This window comes from Lepeophtheirus salmonis, chromosome 6 (assembly GCF_016086655.4).
Source record: "Lepeophtheirus salmonis chromosome 6, UVic_Lsal_1.4, whole genome shotgun sequence".
In the NCBI taxonomy this organism is placed as follows: Eukaryota; Metazoa; Arthropoda; class Copepoda; order Siphonostomatoida; family Caligidae; genus Lepeophtheirus; species Lepeophtheirus salmonis.
In genome coordinates, this window is record NC_052136.2 from 37113841 (window position 1) to 37133528 (window position 19688).

General features: G+C 30.7%; 2 protein-coding genes across 5 annotated transcripts in view; one reads left to right on the forward strand and one right to left on the reverse strand.

Moving 5' to 3' along the window:
- mRpS7 (mitochondrial ribosomal protein S7) overlaps positions 1-19688 on the reverse strand; it is an 88207-nt gene that overhangs the window by 35847 nt on the left and 32672 nt on the right. The gene's annotated exons all lie outside the window — the stretch shown is intronic.
- The window catches only part of LOC121119729 (solute carrier family 53 member 1), a 35046-nt gene that overhangs the window by 4939 nt on the left and 10419 nt on the right, over positions 1-19688 (forward strand). For 2 of the 4 annotated variants that reach the window (XR_011780713.1, XM_040714489.2), the window contains exon 2: positions 15919-16407. Coding sequence is in view for 3 of the 4 variants with exons in the window: in XM_040714489.2 (XP_040570423.1) it covers positions 16215-16407 (193 nt within the window). In the remaining variant the exon portion in view is untranslated. Of the gene's footprint in view, positions 1-8110; positions 8273-15361; positions 15446-15918; positions 16408-19688 lie in introns of those variants that run through there. The other 2 variants (XM_071889332.1, XM_040714490.2) reach the window with 2 other exon arrangements.

A 19688-nucleotide genomic window follows, 5' to 3' on the forward strand; every position in this document is an offset into this window, starting at 1 on the left:
TTTTTGTTTAATGCTGTGTATCTTTTTTACATTCCTGCAAACCGGATTTCATTATAGCTCTAAGATGATTTATGTCTTAATTTTTATGTACAATTAAAGGAAAAGTAATTTGAGGTGAACAAAGCTATTTCCTTTCTGCAATTGATTATATTTTGTTTGTTTTTTAAGCCCTTTCACTCGGCAACTTATTTATCCCTTTTGAGCTTGGCGTCCACACGAAGACGGGGTTCCGTTTCACTTAAAACGACTTTTTTTTAAACGTCTTTTAGAGGGGAAGAATTTGACAACTCGGTTTACACGCTGTGTAAATGCAAATACTGAATTACAAATAATAAGATTCTCATTAGTGTGAGAATGCAGGTATTTTTAAGCGTATGAAGATGTAATTGTATAATTTACATGGACAAGTTATTATATCCCAGTCGTAACTTGTACAATTTTGTACCCGCATTTTCATTAGATACATTAAAGATATTAACATGCTTAAATGAAGCTGATTTCTTCCTAGCGTGGACACAAATAACTTTTTGAATTTGAATAAAATAAATACAGTATCTTAACACTAATATATTTTCTTGTTCTCAAGTTTCCTTATATATTTTTTTGAGTGTCATGGTTGCCATTATAATTATAGTCTTTATTTCTTGATCTCGTTTCAAATAAATAAAGCAATTATTTTATTTGATAATAAACTACTGTTCTTCCTTATTCTTTGGTATTTGTAAATGGGCTGCTATGATTTCTTATTTGTTGATATTCCAGTTTTATTGAACAAGTTCCTAATCAAATATGGTCTCTTTTTTATATACATATAAGTATTTATGAATAGTATATGATTCATAATATTACAATGTCACAATGAGTGTTGTGTCGAACGGGGGATGTAGGGAAGGGGGGACTAAACCCCCTTGTCTAAAATTTGTAAATAAATCTGTGTTTTTTGGAAAAAAGGAAAGTACATTGTAAAATTTTTGGATATTTTTTGTCACAATTTCAAATTAATTATATTCATTTTTACCAATTCTATAGCTAGTCATTAAAAAAATATGACTTGCAAAACATACAGTCAAAATTGTCAAAGTTTCGTCCCCCCCCCCCCCCAAGAAAAAGTCAAGTAACGGTTGCTGTATGTCGCTCCCATAAAGAAAGAAAAATATAAAGGTGATAACGATTTTGAGATGGTCGTCAATGCTGTGTTATATGGACAGAGAATAAATATTCTGATGTCGAGTATTTTTTTTTACAGTTGTTGAGTTTGGCCTCCTATTGGATATTATTACTAAATTTATGGCTGTCTCGGTGGAACCTCTTCAGTTAGGCTTGCCAAAATTAACAGTTGAATGTAATTTAACTGTCTTCTGCATACTTTGTCATCTTTATATATTTGTTTCATTATGGTGGGTCCTTATCTAGGACAGAGTTCCACGGTCAAGCCCAATTCCTCTTCCCCAAAGAAGCAAAAATCCATCCCTCGTAACGTCATTGAGTGTGATTTTCCTTTTTTGATTATCTTGCCATGTATAACAGAATAAATTATATAATTAAATATAAATAGTATTTACCTGTATTTTAATGCATCTCTATATATTAAATGCGAATGTCTTTGTGTATCCATGAATTACGGCCAAACTAATGTACGGATTTGCTAAAAAATTCCTTTTGCTTTTTAAGGGCTCAGAGAAGGTTCTGATAAAAAAAATTTTGGTCTTCAATGCCGTGTTGGCCTTAAGATATCATTTTTCTAGAATATATTTTTTTTTTGACGAACAAACGACTACTTCATATAAAGCAAAAGCCGTAGAGTTATGAACTATTCTTCCTACATCCTGGTATGTATCTTTGCTCACTTTTTAAAAGGAGATTGTAAAGTTTATGAAGAAAAAAGAAAGAAAGAGAGAATAAGACAAAGGATTTTTACTTGTATATTTCTTCTTTTTTTCTCTCTCTTAATCTTAAATCACATACATCTTCTTTGTCATAATACATTCTCCACATTTTAAAGAAAAAACAAGAGCTGAGAGTTGCAAGGACCGTTCCCAAGAATTGATTGTCCTTAAAGGCTATAGGACGGGTCCCAAGACTGAACCTTCCCCAATAAATTTGGATGAGCACAATGCTAATAACAGGATTAGGCTGAAAAAAAGAAATTGCAACGATAATATGAATTATCTTTATAAGTTGAAATCTGATATTTCTTACTGACAGCTGCTTTGATATTGTAGATTTATAAGTATTATGTAAAAAGGTTCATAATTTACATAGATATGTTATTTTTATCTTGAAAAGCGATGGAAAGCTTTATGTATAGGAGTTATATTCAATACATACCTATATGTTAAGAATATGTACTGATTGAAATTCCATATGTTAATTTTTAACCTTTAACTGATGAAAAATTACAATTTTGTAGCGTATTACACGTTTGAAAATTCAAGAGTTTCATCACCCATAAATATAATTTAATAAATGATTAAATTACAACTTTGTAAAGAATAATTCATAATATGCCTAGAGTTGTGTATAATATAACAAAAAATGAACGTGGTCATCCTAACAATTTGAAGAATGTTTGCGAGAACAGGAGCTTAGCTGTCATAACGTTTTATTCTATCTTCTGAGATGAAGGAAATATGAACAAATTCCACTCATTATACTATATCAAAGAGATATAATGAAAATTACTGTAATGTTTATCCTCAATTTTACTCTGAGTCCTGCTAGGACTTACACTTACATATATGAACATATCTATATACATGTACATATTCTTGAGTATTTGGTCGTGATTTTTTGGTTCTATTGCCTTTATGGATAAGAATACGAATTCTTAATACTTTGGGCGTGCAAATTCAGATCTTATTTCCCTTAAAATGTAGGAGGTTTTTGGAAAAAAAAAGTTAACTTCTATTGTTGGAAGGAAATTATCTACATAAAAGTTTTTCTTTTTTTCAGATTTGTATATATTGAAAACTTTTCAGTAAATTAGATCAATATAAAGGTCGGTAATGATTTGTAAAAATAAATAATATTATACTTATCTTTAATATACTAAAGAATATTTATAATTTACCATTCAATTTTGATATGGTAAATTATAAATATTTTCTTTGATTAGTAGTAGAATCTTTCTTATCAAAGTTTTTCTGCAAATTAATCTGCCAAAGATGAAAACTTTTTTCTGGTGCAAAATATACAGAGAGCATTTTCCCGGCAATGATTTTTGCTTTGTTATAGAAACCATGACCAAATATATTTTTTATATTTGAAATATGAAGGGTTGTACCGGTCCTTAATACCATCTCGTCCCGTATATATAAATAGTATACTCTTTATACTCTCTGCAATTTTGAAAGAGGATTAATACCAATACTATTTAAATAATTGGTCAGTTTATAACCATTGGTTGGTACATTCTGATTCCCAATAAACAAATTTAACACCCCAAATATGTCTATATTCTGTGGAAACTATCAGTATTCATGGTATATTCTAGCAAGCAGCAGAGCTTCATTTGACTGGGGATCCCATAGTGGGCATAATTAAAAAAATATATGTACAATATATACTAAGAATAGTTTTCATAAAAAAAGAAAAAGGACTTATTTAAAGGGCATTTTAAACATAGAAAAAACTATTTCCTTTCTTTTCAAAAAGTCGCCATTAAATAAAATATGAAGACAATTAATTAAAAAAAGCTTTTTTACAAAAAAAAAAATAGTGTAAAAAGGACACCTAAAAATATAATTTGTTAAAAAAGTTCCGAAAAAACTGTCAATAAATTTTTTAACAAAAAATACTACTCACAAATATGGTAATTGGGCAAAATTTGAATGCCCCCATAAAAAGTTTCTACTCTCATATGCTTATGAGAAAGGACATTGGTTAAGAAAAGATTTTTTATACGAAGTTATGATATGTATTTCAGTTCATTGGAGATATAATTTATATAATATTTATTATAAAATCAAATTTGTTTTAATTTAATAAAGGTTCATAAGGGTTAGGGATAAGTACCTATTGAAATCAAGGAATATTTTTCAAGGAGTTTTAATTTCAACCCAGCATCTGGTCCAGCATGGGCTTTACTGGCTGTTTCACGTCTTGATCTGGCATAAATATAGGCCTAAAATTGGCATGCATTAATTCGTATATTATATTTTTTAAAGATTTTTTTTTCGTTTCATCACTTTTTATGGGTTTTTAACAGTTTATTCTCAGTGTATAAAGTTAAAATATACCTAGAAGGCCACAATTGAGAGCAAGTTACAGGGACAAATGTTCCTCTAAAATCTGCCTTGGTTGATATGATCACAGCAACTCAAGTTTATTTTCATTTTTACTCTAAAATTTATTACGATTTCCTTTTTATAGGGCTGGGATGATTTTTTTAATAATGAGGAATACCCGTCTTTTGTTGATACCACGATTTTCTACAATTAATAAAAAATGAAGAGAAAAAACAATTTAAAAAAATTATTAAAAAGCTTTTGAAACATTGTTTATCGTTCTAAAATATCTTTTACAAAATGATAATAAAGCTTTCAATGAATTTTCCCTTAGATTTTGTTTTTTCTTTCCATTTTTTTTTTTTTTTTCAAGAGTAGAAAATACCCATGGAATCGATTTTTAAGTTTTGTGTTAAAAGTTTACTCAAAATCCAGAATTTTTTAAAAACCATCCTGTAAAAGTTCATTCAGACTCTATATAGAGTTATGGAATTCTAGAAACACATGATTTTTATTTCCCCATACAGGGAATATATAAGCAGAGATTGTTTGAAAAAAGAGTCAAACTCATTTTTGTGCACTATTCCTTCAAGAGGGGAAGAAGAAAAAGAAAAAAAGAAAAGCTTAACAGCATGTGTGATTATTCCATGTGTCTATAATTCTATGATACAGGAAAGTATAGTACTACAAAAGTATTCTCCGCTTTCTTTCATATTCTAAAAAATCTCTAATATTGATTTAAGTCCCTCAGTGTCCTGTATGTACAAAACAAATAAATCACTCTTCTCCATCATACTGATATTCATTCAACTTATAAGGCTTCAGCACTGTTAACTTTGTCAGCTATTTTCAGATTCGTCTCGTCTTCGTTTTATTTCGTCTCGCCTTCGTCAGTCATTAGACTTTGTCATCATTTCGTCAGCTTTCGTCTTCGTCAGAGTTTCATCTGTGTCATAATATTGTCTTTGTCAGACATCGTCATTGTTTCGCCATAGTTTTTTTTTAAACTTGTCTTCGTCAAAGTTTCGCCTTCGTCAGAATTTCGTCTTTGTCAGAGTTTCCTCTGCATTGGAAACAATTTTTGATTTATATTTTCTTAGAAATAAATAACAATTGAAAAATATGTCATTGAGCATTAAGGATTTTATTAAGGTACAATTTCCTTGCAAGCGGTTTGATAATACAGTGTAGGAATGTCCAACCTGAATGTTTAGTTGTGACCCACTACTCATTGTCACTTCAAGTAGTGTTTTTTAGCAAAATTGACGTAGTATCATCAAAACGTGTGGAACGCTCATAAAACGTACAAACATTGAAAATATATTTGACGGTATCTTTTATTTTTTGGGATTCTAACAGGGTTGCCAGATTAGCTTTTTAAGTAGTTTAGCCTTGAAGAATTAGATTTGGCCTTTTGTTATATTTGATCTAAAATTAAAATAAATTTGTATATAATAGTTTGTTTGTTTTTTATAAATTTTTCAAGAAATTTAACTTAACAGGTTCTAAGGCCCATTAACATATTTTTAGTGGCAATGCGGGCCATTATATTAAAATGTTACACATCTCTGATCTAGTATATTTTTCTTGAAATTTATATTGTATTCATACAATCAAACTATAGTATGATGAGAAATTATCACAAGAGACTCAATTTTATTTTCAAAATATACCTCGGCCAACAGGTTGTACAGATGGACAGCTGGTCCCCAAGGTGGATCCAAACCTATTCCCACTACTATCCTGAGTATCAAGGACCCCTTGTAATATATTATTATACAGCACAGATAGTACAATAATTGAACCACTTGTCCAGAATGTGGATCATTATCCACCGTCACTGCTTCCCTGAGTATCAAAGACCCCTTTCAATATACTATAATGTACCCCAGCCCATTGGTTGTGCAGGTAAACCGCGAGTCGAATGGGTTGGTAGTTAGTAACCACCACCGCTTCATGGAGCATTAAGAATCCCTTCTAATAGTGTTTTATAACCCTAGGACCACGGATTATGGAAGTGAATCGTCATTGTTTCATCGTAGTTATCTTTTATTTCGTCTTCCTCAAGAAAATAAGTTTCGTTAAATAAATTATTTCATGTTGTCAGACTTGACGAAGTTATCACTGGGATTCAGGCATCACTCCCAATTCTTTTATAACTTCTGAGTTTCTTCTGATATGAAAAAAAGATGTACGAAAATCCTAGACTCTCAAAGAAAAAGTTACTCTCTTTTTTGATGTTTTTATCTGCAAGGCTAATTTATTCTACTAATATTTATACATGTAATGTTCCTTTATGTCACGCTTTTTGCAATGTCATTAAACCAATGTGATTGCTTCTAGTGTTGTGTTGGTCCTTATTTAGGATTGAAGATTGGAGTTCCGTCCTGCATATCAGTCCTAAATCTTATAAAGTTCGGTTCTTGATTGCGTCATTCGACTTTATTTCTTAATCAGTTCTACTACTGACAGTCCGAAGGACAGATTCTAAGTACTAATAGGGCCGACCCTAAAATTAGACTGGACTGGACTGAATAAACAAGGACTGACACAAGCCTGCTTGCTCCTATATGAAAACCTATGACACACTTCCTTACTTTCCCCATATGGTTCAATGCAGTGTCTGTGTTTTGGTTTTTGATTCAGTTTCTGGAGAGTAAAATCTGGATTAGTCTTCAGTAGACAAGATATCAAATTATGCCTGGCACCAATAATTTGTTGCACACCCTCTACAACAACTTGCAATTCTCAAACCTACTCGTGGCAAATCATAGATATCTCACAAAAATGTTGATAACTAGTGATGAAAGTCGCATGTATTTGAGGCATACAAAAAAAACCCCGAAAATCAACATAGTAACCCTAACAATTTGAAGAATGTTTTGGAGGAGATCAGCTTATCCATAATGACGTTTCATTAAATCAGATACAATGAGCGGTGACAAGGAAGAAGAGGTAGAAGGAAATAAACAAGGACACTTGCAATAATTATTCAGATGTCGATCCTCAATTCTGCTCGGAGTCCAACAAGAACTTACAATTATAACTCCAAAACAAATATTTCAGGGTATTAACGAATGTTCAGTCTGGTTTTGAGTATAATTGAATGCAGTAGGAATGGAAGTTCACTACTCAAGAGTCAAATAATAATGAAAACAGTTAAGAAGAGAAAATTCATTCTTCAGATTTCCAATTCGAAAATAATAGGCCAGCTAAAAACTACAAGCAATTTACATGACTACTTATAACTCCTCCTGTTAAAAGATCTGATATTCCACAAAAAATATTACCTAAAATAGTTTATAAAAATCAGCATGGCTGGTTGAAAAAGGAAAAAAAAAATGGGTGCTTTGGATTAGGTTTTACAAAAAAAGGTTACTTTCCATATAATAGAGAAGAGAGAACCTACTCACCATCTCCAACAGCAGCTACCAAACTAATTTGTGCCCTGACTACTTAATAATATTGTCAAGCTGCGGTGACCCCAAGAAAACAAAGTTAGTTGGGTTGATCTATCCATTCATCATAGGCAATCTCAAATTTTACAAAATATATTTTAGTTTAGTTGACTATTATAATTAGATAATATTGATATTAACACATAAATAAAAACCAAGGATAAAAAAACAACTTTTTTGAAGGACTTAGGCGATCCCAGTTGGGGTTGTAACCAATAGATTGGGAACCACTGCTCTACCATAGTTAAATCTAAAATTTACTTCTTTGTTTTTGTTTTTTGGAACAATAACAAGTTGCTTAATTGACTTTTTTTGATTTTTGCCACGTCTCTGAAGATACTATCTCAGGCTATTAATAATAGAGACGGGCCTCCCTCAAACCCTTTTTATCTTGCTCTTGATATTATATACGTACTATTTTTACAGAAAATAGTAAGAAACAACCTGATCTCCTGCCTAATTGAGGAACTTGGTCAAAACCACTCAAATTTAGATGATGATTCGTTAAGAACCCTGGACTTTAAAAGCAAAGAACCGTATATAATCATGGAAGGCAATTTAAGGATCTGTTACATCACTATAAGTATGGTAAATAGAATTACATCCATCTCCCATATTTATACACAAAGTTAAAACTTTATCATGCAAACTCAGCCATTTTCATACACCAAACATTTTTTTTTTTGAGCTAACCTATATTGGAGAAGTACTCAAAATTCAGTCTGCTTTGTGTATACTTTAAAAAATCTTAAAATAATGACAATGTCCATGTGGAGTAAGTAATTTTTTTCTCTGTTGGTGGTTTTTATCTCGGTATGATGATGTTACAGATTAATCCTGTCCCTATCTATTTGTATATTTGGTGTACAAAATAGTTTAATTTAGGTACAACAAAGTACATAATACTATAGTGGGTCGAGATATCTACTAATTTATGATAAAAATTGACAATTTTTGTTGTTGAACTTGTTTTTCATGTATGTAAGTGCATACTATAATTTACATTCCTTATTGGTATGAAATAATCAGTTGTTTTTCAAGTATAAATTAACAGACTAATAGACTCAAAACATCAACCATAAACTGTATTCGATCAAATATCTTTACTTGAACTACTTTAATTATTAAATAATTATTTAACCTGCTAGCAGTCAATCCTTTTTTACAACAACACTTCCACGTTCACATCCTCCTTTTAGTTATAGAGTAAGCTGCTTATTAAATTATTTTGGCATGCATTTTATTAATAGAACTGAACTGAAGTCAACTCATGGTTGAGAATACAGTCTTTACTGAATATAATATGATAATGAAATGATAATAAATTAAGCCCCCATCCCCTCAAACAAGAAGAAAAAATGAGCTAGCGACGACTCTGGTGTACGAGTAATTTTTTAGAATCCGTTGCTCCACCTTTTTGAATTTCTTTACCTTATCCGGTCACTAAGAAAAATAATTTAATTGCAAGAGACGAACAAATTGTTTTTTGCTGGATTATGCAATTAATGAAAGTTATAGGATTAAATAATTAAGTGTAGGATTTCCTGTAGATGAAAAACCCCGAGAAATCCCGGGTTTATGAGTGAGAACCCCTAGTTTGTATATAGTACAATTATCTTACAAGTATTATAATACATAATTGAGGAAATTTACTAAAAAGGTATAGAGCAGGACTATTCAAATATTATGGGAAAGGGTCAAGTTAGACAAGTTAAAATGTATTGAGCTTCGGAAATTTATATAATTACTTTATTGTTATTTTACAATGTAACGGCTTTTTAATAAAATAATTTGAATTATTTTCTTTATGAATGAATTTTTTTGAATGTTTTTATTACTATTTCATTAAAATTTTAATGTTGTTAAATAATGAAAAAAAATCAATTTTAGAAAATTAATTTAAAGTCTGACTAAGGTATTTTTTGAGGAAAGGCTGAGAGATGAAATGAAACTTTCCATGTAAAAGAATTATTCAAAAGATTTGCTTAGAAAACTTTATGATATTTCCAAAACAACATAAAATAAAGTTTTCAGATTGTGCAACTCTACTCTGCCTATAATTTACTTTTATACAGATTAGGTAGATGATTTGTAGAATATATGGAAATTAGGTAAATGTAGTATCTACAACTAATGCAAATTATCTCTTTTGATGATTATTACAAAGAAAATTGATCCATTGAGAGCTTATAATTGCTGTATGTGCAATAACGTGTATATATATACCTGGGAGGATATTTTTGATTACTCATGCTGTTTCCACACTATATATATGTCGTGCGTCAACATCAAAACAATCTTGAACAAATATAAAGAAAATGAGAAGATCCAATCTATTTTTTTTCTTCATATATACAGGGGTGAGCAGTAGTATTCGGACAATATATTCAATTAAGTTTAAATAATAGTAGATTGCTTTTTTAGACCAAATTTATTACATATCATACTGAATAAAAATCATTTGAACAACGAATGATGATTCAAGATGATTACATGCTAAAATAGATTTACAATTAAGCATTACCCACCCTTAATCAAATAATGAATCCTCTTACTAATAATAAAATATTTAATTACAACACGAAAAAACTCTTAACAAGGAGTGTCTCTTAAAAACCGAACTCAACTCCCGTCAGGATCCTTCCTCCTCTTCTAAATCAAATAACCTGTAAGGGTCTCAAATAAAGTTGTATAATTATTCACGTATGAACAATTAATTACCTGTTGTATCATTCAATATGATCACCCTCGGCATTCATCACCTACTGTAAATGGTACATAAAGACCGGGCAGAACTTTATTACATCTTTCTTGTAGAAGCGGGACATGTTCCTCTTCGCAAAGAACTTCAGGGATCTCAAGGAGCTATTGGGATGTTCTTTTACCTTCTTTCTCAGCTCTGACCACAACTAGAAATCACACGGTCTAAGGTGAGGGCTGTTGAAAGGCCACTCATCAGCTTTGATAATGCTAAGGTGCTGAGTATTGAGTCCAAATTAACATTGTATTTAAAGGGTATATAGCATAGAGCAATGCATAATGAGAAACTCAAGAGTTTCAGCTATAGTTTAGAAACTTTATTTGATTTAAAAGACTTATATTGATCCCGATCTATCAATTTCTTATTTTTTTATTCCTACAATCAAGTTTAGTTACTTTAAGTGCAAATTGCGGAGTCTCCAAAGCGTAAATAAGAATAATTTGGTGATAGAAATTGACGATAATTAGTCGAAGAATACAAATGTAATCCATGATCTTTTTTTTTTTTTTGAAATTCAGGCTTGTTTTTGTCTTGATGGATACTTATCATGACGGTTAAAGATTAAAAATTCCCTCTTTTTTAAGTATGAATCTGTTTTTAACTTCATATACATACATATATACCGGGCCGTGCAGAATCATTTACCGATTTTGGTTCAGAACATATTGCAGACAATAATGACATTTCGAATGACTTGAGAAACAATTTATTCATACATTTTTAGAATAATAAAATAGTTTGTGATCAAATTTAATCAATGTAGCCACCATTTGACTCAATGATACTGATCAGGCGACGTTTGAAGCTACCACAGACTTGCTGGATGTAATCGGCATCCATGGAGGCACAGTCCTTGTTGACAGCAGCCTTTAAGGCATTTATGTTCTTGCGTCGTTTTTTGTAGGCCTTGGTCTCCACGTGCGCCTAGATAGATAAGTCTAGTGGGTTCAGATCTGGGCTCTGAGGGGGCCAGTAGTCCTTGGCCAAAACTTCATGTTGTCCTTGAGCCACTCCTGAGCTTTCTTGGAAGCGTGGGCGGGTGCTCCATCTTGTTGAAAAACCCAAGGAGAGTTGCCGACTATGGATTTGATCCACGGAAGGACCTTGGACGCCAGAAACTTAACATAATCCTCCGCTGTTAATCTGAGCCAGTGGGGAACCATACTGGCTTCATGGCCTTCCCATTGGATCTCCATGGACATGGTCTCACGTGTGGAAGTTGTTACGCTCTCACAGGAAGGATTTTTGTTTATTTTAACAGTAAAAATACGAAACAATCAGATTGGTTGCCACAAAACCTCTTAAAAAGTATATTTTACATCATCGGTAAATAATTTTGCACGGCCCGGTAAGTTTAACCCTGTAGATACATAGCTAAGAATCAATTGATGTTGATTTTTTTCCATCCCAATTGTTTTCCCACAAGCTAATCACAAGCACATTAAAGGATCAGTTCGAATGGTAGGTAATGACATATAGATTGTAGAAACGTATAAAATATGAACTTAGACAAGCGGTTTACTTTTTGTACTTCCAACATATTCAGATTTTTATATTTTCCAGAGCAATTATCAATATTCTTTGAAAAAAAAATCCAGAAACTACATTTTTTTGAAAAAAAAATGTACACAATCCACATCCATTCTCGAAAAAAAAATCCAAAAAATCACAGCTGTTCATAAAAAATAAAAAAATTTGGAAAAAAATTATATGTGATGAATTTTTGGGGAAAAATTTCAAAAATCCATAGATATTCAGAAAAAATTGCAAAATTTAATTTAATTTCCAATATTATATTTTCTAGTATAAAACCCGAAAATTGCTAAATTGGGGGGGGGGGGCCTATCTTTTTTTCTTTACATACAAAAGTAATAAATAGTTATATACTAGTAAATCGTAAATAAGAATCAGAATTGCAAATTAAACATTATTTCCCAATGTCGATCCCGATTCTCCTATTCCGATTAATCGTCCCATTATTATTTTATTTCCTTCATCTAACAGCTGTTTGTACCTAATTTAATGAAATGTCATGAAAGCTAAGCTGATCTCATCTCAAATATTATTTATATTCAGAGTTATCATGTTATGTTACGGGGATTTTTACATAACTAGGTCATATTTTTTTTTTACGAATATGCCCCTAAAAAGGGTTTGTGTACTGCCAGCATAATTAAAATCTTGGTGTCATCTCTATAATATAACAAGATTATTTCACAAGTGATGTTTTTTGCAAATTCATTAAGTTCTTAATAACATTTGACAATTTAATTTTTTTCCTTATTATTTTAGTTACAAAGTCAAAGTCATTTTAGATGATGAGAGACATATTCTTGAATGATATTTTATCCTCATGTTCACAAACTATAAATCAAATTATTATTCATCCTTTTTAAAAAGATTCCAAATAGCCATGAAAGAATTATTAATTGATCATTGATCCAATCGTTAAAAACAATCGTATTTAAAGCATAGAAGTCCCATTATCTACACATTTAAATTGATTTAAAATAGTTACCTGTTTATTCGGTTCTACTCGACTCAAATTTCAAATTTAAAAACAAAAATCGTGTTAACTCAATATTTATATGAGTTGATTTGATTTTTCATTACTCAACCTCAACCAATAGTGAAAATATTGGCTTATAGGTTATAAGTTTTTGCTTTAAAAATGAGGATATAATTGTGAATATTGTTATATTTAAAAAATGTATAATATGTTTAATGCAGTAAAGGACAATGGGTATGGATGGGACATATAAAAGCCTATATTATGAAAATTAATAAGTGATACAGCACGAGCAAAACTCGTCAATGTGTGCCCGATTTTTATAAAATTAACAAAATGACACCAGCAAACTCGGTTCGTGTGCCTAAGGCGAGTATTTACTCGAAACTTGTCTAAACTTGATATTCCTTTTTTTTCTTTTTCGAGCAAATAGAAGTTAAGTTCTTTTTACTGGCAGCACTATGTAGAAGTATGTTGATTGTTGTTGTGCAATAGGTACGCATAAGTTAATTTGAGACAAACTGACCGATAAACTTTGCTTTAATAATATATATATGTATTCCACTTTTATTTTATTTTTTAATAGGATACACTCAAGGTTGATAAAATACAAGGCTGCACAATAACGCGTGTACAACTGATGTTGCACTTCCACTACGCTTATTAATATTGATGTCATAGTGTATGAGTGGTTGCGTGTGTTGTCAAAATCTGTTTTCCTTGCCCAGCAGGCGGTACGATACATAAAATTGAAAACTCTAGCAATATTGACGTGGTAGACTATGAGTGGGTGTGTGGTTTGTCAAAATCTTTGTGTTGTGTCCAGCAGTCGGTACGATAAATCAAATTAAAAATTCTAGGATGCCCAATTACATGATGGTCTAACCTTGTATTTCTATTAACCTTGGGGTAGACCATCATGTAATCAAGCTTGCTAGAATTTTCAATTGGATGTATCGTACCGACTGCTCCGGAAAAAATCTGGAGGAAAAGGCCTAAAATCAATTAGTAGTTAGCCAATTTTTACCATATGGAATTATTATTCATTATTGTAGGGAATTGTTAACAGCTTAAAAGGAACAAATTGTAGTTCAACCAATCAACGTTGAGAACACTAATTTAGAAATGAAGCAGAAACATCTATAGCTGACAACAAAATAAAATGTATATTTTTAAATTAGGTTAAATGTTTGGGCAAGTAATGAGTATTCATACGAGTAACGAGTAAAGCTCGTAATTTCTAAAGTTTATTTTTTATCTTACGCTTTTTAATTTTTCGACTCGAGTCGACCTTTACTTAACGCTCGACTTAATGGACTCAGGTCGGTACAGCTCTATTATAAATTGCAAAAGGTGACAATTATTTTTATTCTGTGAAAAAAATGTAATATATTTTTTGCGAGAAGCTTTTACATTGTGTATCTCTTCAAAAAATGTATTATGATTTCCCTTCAATCATTCATCATTATTCATGTAGCATATTTTTTACAATGAAAAAGTGCTTCGATGGAGCTAAATATGCAAATACAAATGCTAATAAAAAACTCAAAAATACAGAAAAATGCAAATAAATCTGGTAATAGGATGTATTCTGTTAAAAAACAAATATATCATACAAATTTCTCAATGCAGCAGGTCCTTATTCCATTGAATTATCATCTGGTGCGTCTAGGCATCATCTTCTTAGAGTACTTCCCCAATCACTATTTGAACTCTTCTTTTTATTCTCCTCCAATACTCGCACTCAATCCTCCCTTTACTCCAATAAATGAATATTTTTTAATCTAAAATTGACAGGGAAAATGTAAATAAATTTCGAAAATGCAAAAAAAAAAATGCAAATAATAGCCAAAAATGCAAACAAATCTTATTTACATAATTTAAACATCACTAGTACTGATGACATTATTTGTACAAGTTGTTTTTTGACAGAATTAAAGAGTTGACAAGGCCAATCCCGTGGTGTAGTTAGTTGTTATGTACATTATATGTATTGAAGAGTTTGAGTCTTATCTAGTACTATTGACATAAGATAAATTTGGCAATTTTTGTTTTTGTTTTGTTTCTTTAAAATAAAGGACATGGATCCAAATTAATGTTTCAAATAATAATATTATGGAAGTATGTATTTACGGGCCCAGGTTATCGTTATTTTGGGAATGATTAAATATATTAGGGACCTATCATTTTTAATAAATGGAAAGGGCTTAGACTATCAAGCAAAATTATATCAATTGCTAACAAAATAGCTCACACTAAAACTTTAAAGAGAAGTAGCGAAACGTGTCTGTAAGCTTGAGGAGATAGATGGTCGTAGTGATATCTTTTTTCCACGCAAGGTGTCTCTTATAATGATACCACAGATGACGTCACTCTATTTCTTTTTTTTTTCATTTTCACTTATGCCGTATTCAACATTTTCCTGCGTATGCAGACATTACCTTATTAATTCAGTTAAAAAGGTGAATTCATGGAGGCTGCTTAGTTACTGGTTAGTTATTGTGTAATATTTTATACAACGCTCCTAGCGGACAAAAAAATATGCCGACACATTTTTCTTGTACAAATATTTTGTTTACGTGGTCTTCGTTCAAATGAAATGAGTTACATCATCATCAAAAACAATGAGAAACTGACTACATTATTAAAAAAATATTGCTCCTTCAAAAACTACTTTTCCCTTTCAAAATAAGATTTGCTCCAATATCTCGAGGAAAAGTGAAGAACACTTATTGTGTTTTTTTTTTCAAAATGATCTGCAATATGTAATGTTCATTTAATGGTTATGGTTGTATATTTTTTATGTTTGGGAAAAAAGACTTGTTGTAACGTTTGCTGGTCTCCCCTATGTAATTAATTCATACTTTGTTAAGGAATATGAGTCTTCTGTATTATACCTACATAATTTTATTTATATTGACGAATTAAAAGATTATATAATTTTTAACACTTCTTTTATTCCAGAGATCTTTTTAATGGTTTCCTGACCCCCGCCCCTTTAAAACAAATACATAATAAAAATTGTATAAATAAATCAAGAAGTGTTTTCACTCGAGTTTACCCGCATCGTGGATGAACGAAGAAGCAGAGGAGGGAGGAAGGAGGAGGAGGGAAGCGCACATCTTTTTTTTTTTTTTTTTTTTTCCGACAACATCACTATTACTGAGTTTCAAAGACTCACCTCAGCAGAGTGAGACAAAACAACAGCAAATATCAATTGAAGATCGAATATAGTTCAAGAAAGACATATTAGGAGCACCATGAAATTTGGAGAAAATCTTGGGGCTCACATCACTCCAGAATGGCGGAAACAATATATACAATACGAGGAAATGAAGGATATGCTCTATGGAGCTCAAGAAGAGGCTCCTTCTGCCGAAATAGTGGAGCTAGAAGTTTTAACTCGATTTTATGCCAATTTTGACGAAAATTTCTTCACTTTTTGTGAGAAAGGTAGGCGAAATGTTGATTATAGTTTATTTACGGCTCATAATTGTTACATTAATCAATTTTATGTATAATTAATTAGTTTGCTTTTATCCATGTCATTTTATTTTATGTATGAGAAATGTGGTGAGTGGTTACTAGATAGTGGTATAATAGATACATATCATTCAAGTACATACATATTAATTTTCATATGCCCTAAATATGACTTGACCTTTGATTCACATTATTGCATTATGACAAATTGATGTTATTCATCATGCACATTTCATAGTTTCCAAACCCATAAATCTTTTGTTATAGCCTCAGAATGTCTTCATAAATTCAACTGTAAGTCAAGATTCTAGCCTATGATATCAATGTACGTAGACAAACGAACAGGATGAATTCATCTCGATTCGTACTGTCAACTACAAATATATACTGTTTATATTTTGAGAAAATACTATAACTGTTGTTTAGATTATATCAAGATTTGGTTTTTTTTTTATAGATTCATGATAAACAAATGAGTTGCAGTCTTGTTTTTAAAATAATGAGTGTGTAGTTTCTTCTATGTAGAAATAATACTTTTCGTCATGTTATCTCAATTTGAAGCCTTTTCGAGCGTAGGATCATTAACGCTAATAATTAGTTATAATTAGGGATATCACCCCTTCATTTAAGGATAAAAGGATATTTTAATGATATATTAAAGCAGGAGATAACTTAACTATTATAACCAACGGTCCAGTTAGACAAGTTCCAATATATGTATACTCTAAATAATATGTTTGGAAATGTATTTCATGGAAATAAAACAGCCTTGGATCCAATCGCAACACTTCAAAGGTAATTTATCCGAGAGTTGAGATACTTGTTCTAAAGGATATTTAGTTAAACTTTAATATTTTCTTGATTGAAAATCAGATTCTGTAATGCTACTCAAGTTTTCTAGGTACAAAATTAAAACTTAACGTTGTCCATACATGTCTATGTCAAGCAGGAATATTATGAACTAAATACAATAATTTTATATTCAACATTGTTGTTGAAAGCTTTATATTCATCAATGTACAGCAATAGTCCAGGAAATTGGTTCTGTTGATATAGGGTACTGTTATTATTTTTAACTTTAGGGGGGTAGGCCTGTTGATACTCCTGTCATATTCAATTTTTAGTTGTAAATCAGTCACCAACAAATATGTGCTTTACAGACTATATTTTATGTTGTAAGCATATTATATTCCAAGTGGAAACTATGAAGCAAAAACAAAATATTGGACTATATTTTGTTTTTGCAGTTCTTCCATTTGAAAGAGTTCAATGTATCCATGACAATTTATGAATGAAATTATTATAAACTAATGCAATATTATTTTTACTACTAAGTAATAAAGTGCATGAGTTTAAAGAAACAATTAAAATTATGAATTCATATTAAAAAATAAACCAACAAATAACATTTCTGATAAATTAAATCTCGAACTTGTTAGATATTCAAATTAATATATCTTAAATTTAATTGAATAAATGTTTATATGAATTTTCATATTTATTATAAGCTAAAAGCTGTGTCTGAGCAAAAATAAAATAAGTATAAATATTAATAGTTGTAATAGTTGGTTTGAGTTTTAACAAGGAATGTATGGATGTATTGTAATCTATAGAAGCAAGAATTGACTCAAGACTTCAAATTCCACAAATTACAATATATTGTATAATTAATCATGATATATCCTTATTAGATTAGTTTGTTGTCTGAAATTAGATGGATAAAACTGTTCTTATATTGCAAGGGACCAAACCAATATATAATTATTACTATTTTTTCACTAAAAATAGGTACAATTACTATTTTAGTATGGGAATCCCCTAGAATTTTGGTATCGGTATATTCATAGAATAAACAATAAAAGAAATATGCATTAATATCAATAGTTTCACCATTGATATTTTCATTTGTCAGGTTCACTATCTCTTATACTAAGTATAGATGATCAATTAATAGAAGTATGACTTTATTATATTCTATAGTTGTCACAAAGTTTCGTAGGATATTTCTTCTTGGAGGATTTAAGTTATGTTTTTAAAACAAAATCCAGTGTTATTTCGTTTTTTTTTTTTTTTTTTCTTCCCGTCTTTATCAAATTTAGGTACCGTTCACACGAAAACGTTTTCTTAGGGAAATGCAAAATGTTTATCTGTTTTGGGCTTGTATCCACATAAAGCGGCGTTTTGTTTTACCTAAAACGATATTCTAGAGTTAATTTTATAGCGCTGTTTATGCGTAATAAACTTTTACAATCTGCTTAGAAAATTTGTGACTCGTACATGCAAGTTGTATAAATTAAGTGGATAAATTAAAATATTCACTCAGAATGCGCTCATTTACCTTTTTTCTCTAACTATAAGATTCCCACTCCCATCAAGATTCTTAACCAACTGGGATTAAGTCTTCTTGTAGACGCAAAACCTAAATAAAGCTCCGTTTTATAAACGTTGCTGTGTGAACGGACCTAGTCACGTCTTTATTTTGTCCAGAACAAAAAAAGTTCGAATTATTTATTTATCAATCGATTAGTGGGTTAGGGTGCCCAATGCCCATTACTGTTCATTCTTTTTAAGACATTCGAATAAGTTAAAGTCATATAAAAAATTTAAAAAAAAAACAACTACTTCGACTTCGCCATAAAAAAACATTACATGACAGTCCTACCTGACAAAATGTACACTGCCAAAATTTCTTGAAACCTTCTACGTGGTACGAATTATACGAGGTATTACAGTCCCATAAGGTAATTCATGGAAATGTAATATGATTGACTTAAGAATTGACTAATTTAATTCAATTGATTTTTATGTTTTTTTTATGTTATCGGCCGATTGAAACGATTAAAAAATATAAAAATCAACATTTTATGAAAAAATTAGATGAGTGAATTTCACTTTTTTGAAGAATATAATTATAATGATTTTTATTACTTGTATGACGTAATTAATAACCACTTATGGATAACTCTTTCATTTAAAGCACATATACCTACATCAGTAATTATCAGCGACAATATATTTATCTAGACCAGTCTTCAAATCCTATTTGGTACGTACCTTATTTATATACAGCACTATTCAGAGTCGTATAGTGTATTATTAGTCAATGTTGGAGGTAGATTTTTTGGACCGGGGGAAGGGGGCAATTTATTTAAAATCCGCCAGGGTGTATTTTGGGGCTTCATTAAATCCTTCCCCCTAACGCCTCCCATGCTATAAGTTATGGATTTAAATTGCTTGCAAAACCTTCATTG